The 10,045-nt window shown below is 38.0% G+C and overlaps 1 protein-coding gene across 1 annotated transcript in view; it reads right to left on the bottom strand.

Moving 5' to 3' along the window:
- Positions 1–511: 511 nt before the first annotated feature.
- Positions 512–10,045, bottom strand: part of ADTRP (androgen dependent TFPI regulating protein) — a 76,790-nt gene continuing 67,256 nt past the window's right edge. Inside the window, exons 5-6 of the mRNA XM_073589979.1 lie at positions 9,064–9,215; positions 512–919 (exon numbers count right to left, since the gene is read on the bottom strand). Of these exons, the coding sequence (XP_073446080.1) occupies positions 888–919; positions 9,064–9,215 (184 nt within the window). The 3' untranslated portion in view covers positions 512–887. The remainder of the gene's footprint in view (positions 920–9,063; positions 9,216–10,045) is intronic.

Raw genomic sequence — 10,045 nt, 5'->3', positions numbered from 1 at the left:
CTAAATTCAGTGTTCAATGTCTACCCCTCTATGCTTTGCTAATGGGTTCATATGCTTGTGACATGAAATGAACTATTCTCTACTTACAGAAGCAATCTCATTAACTTGTTTTCCCTTGAATCTGTGTAAATGTTATGGTTGTGTCAGTGTGCTAATGTCAGCCTTCTCCAGTATCTAGCACCATGCCGTTCCTTTTTTTGAGTCACATGATGACAATTCACACTATCTGGTTCACAGTGCGCTCTGAGTGTGACGCCACTTCAGGGTCACACAGAGAGCAGTGTGATCCGGAGAGTCTGAATTGTCATCATGTGACTCAGAAGAGGAGCAGAATGGCACTGGATATGGTGAGTATATTAGCACACTGAAATAGGTTTAGAGGAAAAAAATTAATGGGAGTGATTTTTTTAAATTCAGTACTAAAAGAGTCAAGTGACAACCATTTAGCTCTTGCATCAACTGGATATCAGCTCAGTCATTATGGATATATTCACAAATTGATCAATTTGGTGTAATTTTATTAAAAAAAAGATAGCTATAACACCTCACAGGTTTTGCATATAGTCTACACATGACTAGTGATCTATACATGACTCTATTTGAAGGTAATAGATCCTGGGACAAATGACTAGAGTCGCATAAGAATGTCTTCGCAGTTAAGAACATTTGTAAATGAGAATAATGAGTTCACGAAGCACAAATTATAGCTTTTTCATGGATTTGATGGACTGGGCTTATGCTTTGACTGTTCCTTTGTTCTTTAACGGGCCAATTTCACATGCTGTCACTTATGACTGATTGCTACTGAACTAAGCATTAGAGGAAAGGGATATGTTAACACGTCCTTTTTCTTCTCTCCCTTGGAGGCTTTGACTAGTATGGAAGGGTCAGATTTTCATTTTCTTGTTTTGTACTTCACCTGGTTAGATGAAATGAGAAAAAAAGGTTTTATTAATACAAATCTGTAGTATAAATTTAGTACCTCTCCAACTCCACTCTAATTAAATGATGGAGTGTCAGAGTTAGCATAACCCATTGCTACTATTATTTGTAAGAAATGGGCACAGATGTATTATGGTTGATGCATGGCAGAAATATCATGTCTCAGTGTGATATGTACAGTTGTAGCCAAAAGTATTGACACCCCTGCAATTCTGTCAGATAATACTCAGTTGTATGTATGTTGTATGAATGTAGTTTATATGTAGTATGTATGTTGCATGAATGTAGTATATATGTAGTATGTATGTAGTATGTATGTTGTATGAATGTAGTATATATGTAGTATGTATGTAGTATGTATGTTGCATGAATGTAGTATATATGTAGTATGTATGTAGTATGTATGTTGTATGAATGTAGTATATATGTAGTATGTATGTAGTATGTATGTTGCATGAATGTAGTATATATGTAGTATGTATGTATGTTGTATGAATGTAATATATATGTAGTATGTATGTAGTATGTATGTATGTTGCATGAATGTAGTATATATGTAGTATGTATGTATGTTGTATGAATGTAATATATATGTAGTATGTATGTAGTATGTATGTATGTTGTATGAATGTAGTATATAAGGAGTATGTATGTATGTATGTTGTATGAATGAAGTATGTATGTAGTATGTAGTATGTATGTATGTTGTATGAATGTTGTATAAATGAAGTATGTATTTAGTATGTAGTATGTATGTAAGTTGTATGAATGTTGTGTATACAGTGGGGCAAAAAAGTATTTAGTCAGTCAGCAATAGTGCAAGTTCCACCACTTAAAAAGATGAGAGGTGTCTGTAATTTACATCATAGGTAGACCTCAACTATGGGAGACAAACTGAGAAAAAAAAATCCAGAAAATCACATTGTCTGTTTTTTTTTCATTTTATTTGCATATTATGGTGGAAAATAAGTATTTGGTCAGAAACAAAATTTCATCTCAATACTTTGTGATATATCCTTTGTTGGCAATGACAGAGGTCAAACGTTTTCTGTAAGTCTTCACAAGGTTGCCACACACTGTTGTTGGTATGTTGGCCCATTCCTCCATGCAGATCTCCTCTAGAGCAGTGATGTTTTTGGCTTTTCGCTTGGCAACATGGACTTTCAACTCCCTCCAAAGGTTTTCTATAGGGTTGAGATCTGGAGACTGGCTAGGCCACTCCAGGACCTTGAAATGCTTCTTACGAAGCCACTCCTTCGTTGCCCTGGCGGTGTGCTTTGGATCATTGTCATGTTGAAAGACCCAGCCACGTTTCATCTTCAATGCCCTTGCTGATGGAAGGAGGTTTGCACTCAAAATCTCACGATACATGGCCCCATTCATTCTTTCATGTACCCGGATCAGTCGTCCTGGCCCCTTTGCAGAGAAACAGCCCCAAAGCATGATGTTTCCACCACCATGCTTTACAGTAGGTATGGTGTTTGATGGATGCAACTCAGTATTCTTTTTCCTCCAAACACGACAAGTTGTGTTTCTACCAAACAGTTCCAGTTTGGTTTCATCAGACCATAGGACATTCTCCCAAAACTCCTCTGGATCATCCAAATGCTCTCTAGCAAACTTCAGATGGGCCCGGACATGTACAGGCTTAAGCAGTGGGACACGTCTGGCACTGCAGGATCTGAGTCCATGGTGGCGTAGTGTGTTACTTATGGTAGGCCTTGTTACATTGGTCCCATCTCTCTGCAGTTCATTCACTAGGTCCCCCCGCGTGGTTCTGGGATTTTTGCTCACTGTTCTTGTGATCATTCTGACCCCACGGGGTGGGATTTTGCGTGGAGCACCAGATCGAGGGAGATTATCAGTGGTCTTGTATGTCTTCCATTTTCTAATTATTGCTCCCACAGTTGATTTCTTCACTCCAAGCTGGTTGGCTATTGCAGATTCAGTCTTCCCAGCCTGGTGCAGGGCTACAATTTTGTTTCTGGTGTCCTTTGACAGCTCTTTGGTCTTCACCATAGTGGAGTTTGGAGTCAGACTGTTTGAGGGTGTGCACAGGTGTCTTTTTATACTGATAACAAGTTTAAACAGGTGCCATTACTACAGGTAATGAGTGGAGGAAAGAGGAGACTCTTAAAAAAGAAGTTACAGGTCTGTGAGAGCCAGAAATCTTGATTGCTTGTTTCTGACCAAATACTTATTTTCCACCATAATATGCAAATAAAATGAAAAAAAAACAGACAATGTGATTTTCTGGATTTTTTTTTCTCAGTTTGTCTCCCATAGTTGAGGTCTACCTATGATGTAAATTACAGACGCCTCTCATCTTTTTAAGTGGTGGAACTTGCACTATTGCTGACTGACTAAATACTTTTTTGCCCCACTGTATGTAGTACAGTTGTGGCCAAAAGTATTGACACCCCTGCAATTCTGTCAGATAATACTCAGTTTCTTCCTAAAAATGATTGCAAACACAAATTCTTTGGTATTATTATCTTCATTTAATTTGTCTTAAATGAAAAAACACAAAAGAGAATGAAGTAAAAAGCAAAACATTGATCATTTCACACAAAACTCCAAAAATGGGCCAGACAAAACTATTGGCACACTCAGCCTAATACTTGGTTGAACAACATTTAGCATTTCTTACAATGCTCTGCTGGAATTTTAGACCATTCTTCTTTGGCAAACTGCTCCAGTTCCCTGATATTTGAAGAGTGCCTTCTCCAAACTGCTATTTTTAGCTCTCTCCACAGGTGTTCTATGGGATTCAGGTCTGGACTCATTGCTGGCCACCTTAGAAGTCTCCAGTGCTTTCTCTCAAACCATTTTCTAGTGCTTTTTGAAGTGTGTTTCGGGTCATTGTCCTGCTGGAAGACCCATGACCTCTGAGGGAGACCCAGCTTTCTCACACTGGGCCATACATTATGCTGCAAAATTTGTTGGTAGTCTTCAGACTTCATAATGCCATGCACACGGACAAGCAGTCCAGTGTCAGAGGCAGCAAAGCAACCCCAAAACATCAGGGAACCTCCGCCATGTTTGACTGTAGGGACCGTGTTCTTTTCTTTGAATGCCTCTTTTTTCTCCTGTAAACTCTATGTTGATGCCTTTGCCCAAAAAGCTCTACTTTTGTCTCATCTGACCAGAGAACATTCTTCCAAAACGTTTTAGGCTTTTTCAGGTAAGTTTTGGCAAACTCCAGCTTGGCTTTTTTATGTCTCGGGGTAAGAAGTGGGGTCTTCCTGGGTCTCCTACCATACAGTCCCTTTTCATTCAGACGCCGACGGATAGTACGGGTTGACACTGTTGTACCCTCGGACTGCACGGCAGCTTGAACTTGTTTGGATGTTAGTCGAGGTTTTTTATCCAACATCCGCACAATCTTGCGTTGAAATCTCTTGTCAATTTTTCTTTTCCGTCCACATCTAGGGAGGTTAGCCACAGTGCCATGGGCTTTAAACTTCTTGATGACACTGCGCACGGTAGACACAGGAACATTCAGGTCTTTGGAGATGGACTTGTAGCCTTGAGATTGCTCATGCTTCCTCACAATTTGGTTTCTCAAGTCCTCAGACAGTTCTTTGGTCTTCTTTCTTTTCTCCATGCGCAATGTGGTACACACAAGGACACAGGACAGAGGTTGAGTCAACTTTAATCCATGTCAACTGGCTGCAAGTGTGATTTAGTTGTTGCCAACACCTGTTAGGTGCCACAGGTAAGTTACAGGTGCTGTTAATTACACAAATTAGAGAAGCATTACATGATTTTTTGAACAGTGCCAATACTTTTGTCCACCCTCTTTTTTATGTTTGGTGTGGAATTATATCCAATTTGGCTTTAGGACAATTCTTTTTGTGTTTTTTCATTTAAGACAAATTAAATGAAGATAATAATACCAAAGAATTTGTGTTTGCAATCATTTTCAGGAAGAAACTGAGTATTATCTGACAGAATTGCAGGGGTGTCAATACTTTTGGCAACAACTGTATAATGTACACGGATATTAGAAGTCTTCAAGGAACACAATACTATGTAAAATATTAGAGGTACTGAAATCACACATTTGTTTCAGTTCTCAAATATCCTTTTAGTTTTTTGTTTTTTTTGAAAACCAACTTTAAATAGGAAATCCATTAAAGGGATTTTCAACCCTCAACTTTTTTAAATCACGATGCAACCGACTCCAAAAAAAATTAATCATTCACACCTTACCAAAGCCACTGTGGTGCACAGTAACATTATAACCTATGAAAAACAAAAAACACAGTGCAGAAGGTTCGGATTTTTCCGCGCGGTTTTGCTGCGGTTTTCAATCCGCAGAAAGAAATGACATGTCAATTCTTTCTGCAGATTCCGCTGCGGATTGCCATCTGCTCCATTGTAGAGATGATAAACTGCAGGGCAAAACCGCAGAGCATTCCGCAGCGTGTGCACACACCCTTAGAGGAAAAAAAAAGCTGGTATCGGTCAGTGTGATTTCTTTTTTTTCTCTGTTCTTATGGCAAATAATAAGAAGATACAGACGTATGCAAGTGCATTGGGATCACCACGTAAAAAATCTTTATTACAAATCACATAAATGAGACACAAAAGACACCCAAAACTACAAAAGCATAAAACAAAAACTATGGGCTATAAGTGTACAAACTAGGTGTGTCTACGATAAGACTACCACCTATCCTCATCTGCCTGATGTGAATAAATACACAAGATACCTAACAAATAGTACAGTTAGCAAGTGATATTGGGTGCATGGAGGATGTGGAGACAGGTAAGTAGGAAAAGCCAGAGTCTGAGGAAAAATTAGAATGATGGAACAGCAAAAAGTTAGATTATTGAAGTGAGGTAATAGGCTTGTCTAAAAAGATTTGTTTTTAAAGCCCATGTGGGTTAGGTATTAGTCTGGGGTATTGCATTCCAGAAAACTGGTGCAGCACCAGAGAAGTCTTGGAGACAGAGGTGCGAGGTTCAGATAAATATGGGATGAGCTTTGTGGATGAGAGAGATATAAATAACAATAAAGAAATGAACAAGGAATAAAAAACAGATTGGATAGTAAAGAAAAAATGCAACAATTACAAATAATGTTAAATAACATGAAATAATGTCAAAAAGTCTCAAATGAATAACAAGGTGGGAAAAACTTTATGCTCTGTTCTTATTGCAATACAATACATAAAGATTGCTGCAAATATCACCAGTTTGAGCATTTTAAACTTCCTACATTATGGAGCAGTGGCTTCAAAGATGAAAAAAAATACTTTTTATTTTGTACTTTATTCTCTCTGTTGCAGTGATATTAGTTTGTAAAGTTTAAGTAAAAATGTATGTAGAATTCTACTGGCATTACCAGAGTTTTGCCTTTGGGGACCTGTACTTGTTCCTCTGCATGTGGTTGACCAATCATAAGGCAGCATCATGAAAGTGAGAAAAACATGCCATCCTCTCATCACTAAACTCTGCAGCCTCTGTGTAGTGATACAGCTGAGCTGTGCGATTATACATACTTCCAAATCTCATCTCACAGAAGTTAGTGTGGCTGACAGCACTGTGAGAAGAGATCTGGAAGGGTTTGTAATGATACAGCCCTCCTTTATCTTTACACAGTAGTTGCTGAGTTATGTATCATTGCAAAAACTTCCAGACCTTGATTCATAGTTCTGTTAGCTTTCACCCTGCCCCCCACCCCACACATCCCCACTGATTGCCATGAGATGAAGCCTGGAAGTGTATCCAATGACACATAATTCAGCTCTGCTGTATTCCTACACAGTAGCTGGAGAGATTAATGAGGTGAGGAGGGCTTGTTCTTTTCCCCTAACATTACGTTGCCTGCTTATGATTGGTCAACCTCATACAAGAGAAAAAGTACCAGCTATCCAAAAAATCTACAATGTCTATCAGATACTGTATATAGCTATTTTCTTTGTCTCCTTTCTAAAATTAAACAATTCGAAAAATGTATTTTTTTACCATCTCACTCACAAAGCCCCTCCATAAGACCTGTCAACCACTTCCGATTTTATCCAGTCTCAAAATCTATTGCCTATTGTGACTTTGGACTCTACCTCATCTTTCAAACTGTAGATTAAGCATGTTAACCACTTGCAATCCTTCAGGAGCATTACACTTGTTTAGGTGAGTGCTGATCCCAAGCATGTATAATATTACAAAAGATCGGCATTCCAGGCCCAAGATTCAAATGTATTTAGTTATTTATTGGTATACAGTACTCTAAAAAGTCACATTAGCATCCATACAGTCGTCTTACACCTTTTGAGCATCTCACACGCTTAATCACAGCATGCATATGCAGAGGACATAGTCTTTCAAATCACACTTTGAAATACTTACCATTTACTCACCTTGATTTAAAAAAAATATTTCTTGAATTTGCTCTTTCTCAGCTTTAAACCATGAAGTCGTTTCTTGACTAGACTATTTAACAGTCTTTCACCCCTCAAACCAACGCTAAATTCTGCAGCTAGATTAATCCACCTCAACTTATTTGCCAATCCCTTAACTCACTGCTCATTGCTCAGATAATTCGGTTCAAAATTCTCTTAATTACTTAAAATGTCAAGGGAAACTCATCCCTGATCAAATCTTTTGCTATGTCCCCACGTCTATTTGCCGGTGCTCAGAAGATCTTTGCTCTCCTCTTTTCTGTTCCTCAAATAGTTGGTGCACTCCTGCATTCCCATGCTCTTCAACTCACTAAACCAACTGAACACACTTTTCCCACCTCCAAAACCACCTGAAATCCCACCTCTTCAGAAAATCTTTCAATGCATAATACCCCTTACACCACTATAACAAAAGACTATTATCCTCCCTTATTGTTTAATTCTACTTTCCCTGTAGACTGCAGAGCCTCTTGGGCAGGGTCCACTCTCGCTATGAACCAGTCATGTTTATTGTACATGTTTTCTATAGTATGTTACATACTACAGATCATATTATATTTAAGTTTTATAATGTAAACTATTTGGAATTTTCTCATATCTACAGCAGCATGCAGTTAGAGGAGCATTAATATAATACAAGTATTATGGCTTATAATGCTTAAACATGGCCATTAACCTTTAGCAGAAGGACATACTCCATATTGTCCTATGGAGTTAAATATGGTTATACTATTAGGATTGGGATTGTATTGGGCAAGTGATGAGCAGTGCCTGATTTTCTCCACACACACTGCTTATAATTATCACCAAATAGTTCTATCTTTGTCTTATCAAACCAGGGAATCTTATTTGTCATAGTCTGGGAGTCCTTCAGGTGTTTCTTTAGCAAACTCTATCCAGGCTTTCAAATTTCTTGCATTGAGGAGAGTTTACATCGGGCCACTCTGCCATAAAGGCCCGAATGGTGGAGGGCTACAATGATAGCATCTGTGGAGCTCAGCCACAGTGATCTTTTGGTTCTTCTTTACCTCTCTCACCAAGGCTCTTCTCCCACAATTGCTCAGTTTGGCTGAAAAGCCAGGTCTAGGAAGACATCTGGTGGTCCCAAACTTCTTCCATTTAAGGATTATGGAGGTCACTGTGCTTTTAGGAACCTTGAGTACTGCAGAAATACTTTTGTAACCTTGGCCAGATCTGTGCCTTGCCACAATTCTGTCTTTGAGCTCCTTGACCAGTTCCTTTGACCTCATGATTCTCATTTCGTCTGACATGCACTGTGAGCTGTGAGGTATAGACAGGTGTGTGACTATATAAATCAAGTCCTATCAGTTTAGTTAAACACAGATAAACTCCAATGAAGGAGTAGTACCATCTCAAGGAGTATCATAAAGAAATGGACAGCATGTTACTTAAATATGAGCGTCTGAGCAAAGGGTTTGAATATTTATGACCATGTACTATGTCAGTTTTTCTTTTTTAATAAATTTGCAAAAATGTCTACATTTCTGGGGTTTTTTCAGTCAAGATGAGATGCAGAGTGTACATTAATGAGGAAAAAAATGAACTTTTTTGAATTTACCAAATGGCTACAATGAAACAAAGAGTGAAAAATTTAAAGGGGTCTGAGTACTTTCCGTACCCACTGTATTTATTGAAATGGTGCTAGTATTTATTATGTCTCTTTTCAAAATAAAGAAAAATAAAAACTTACCCCACACTACATAGTTAAGTGTTTCCCCAACAATATAGACACAGGCAGCCAATATTTGACTGCTTAATAAAAATATCAAAAATCCAAAGGGGGAAAGAAATCCAAGGAAAGGATAAACCCAGTTTCCATCAGCGAAGTAGATCCATATTACCCTAAAAGACATAAAAAACAAATAAAATTAACTATGTGAAGAAATGAAATTGTAAAAGCTGTTTAAATGTAACACTACAGTAAGACATCTATGTACAAATACAGTGGGCAAAATAAGTATTTGATATAAAATTCTGATGTGCCAAAGACTTTTTTAAGTTGGAGAAACTTGTAATATTATAAACATAATTATCATAATTTTAGAGATCACAGTTAACACAATTAATGTGCTCATATCAGAATTATGGGCTGTAAATGTACAGTGTGGAAAATAAGTATTTGACACATTGCCAATTTTGCAAGTTTTCTCACCTACAAACAGTGGAGAGGTCTGTAATTTTTATTCTAGGTACACTTCAACTGTGAGAGGCAGAATCTTAAAAAAAAAAAAATCCAGAAGATCATATTTTGTGATTTTACATAATTAATTTGCATTCTATTGCATGAAATAAGTATTTGATACAACAGAAAAACAGAACCTAAGATTTGGTAAGGAAACCTATGTTTGCAGTTACAGAGGTCAAATGTTTCCTGTAGTTCTTGAACATACCGCAGCAGGAATTTTGACCCACTCCTCAAAACAGATCTTCTCCAGATCTTTAAGGTTTCGGGGCTGTCACTGGGCAACATTGAGTTTCAGCTCCTTCCAAAGATTTTCTATTGGGTTCAGGCTTGGAGACTGGCTAGGACACTCCAGGACCTTGAAATGCTTCTTATAGAGCCACTCCTTAATTGCCTTGGCTGTGTGTTTTGAGTCATTGTCATCTTCAATACTCTTACTAAGGGAAGGAGATTGTTGGCCACAATCTTGCTGTACATGACCTCATCCATC

Source organism: Dendrobates tinctorius, unplaced genomic scaffold, assembly GCF_039654945.1.
Source record: "Dendrobates tinctorius isolate UK_male_01 unplaced genomic scaffold, ASM3965494v1 ptg000115l, whole genome shotgun sequence".
NCBI lineage: Eukaryota > Metazoa > Chordata > Amphibia > Anura > Dendrobatidae > Dendrobates > Dendrobates tinctorius.
Note: the sequence above shows the minus strand (reverse complement) of the source record. Positions and strands in the feature narration are given on the sequence as shown.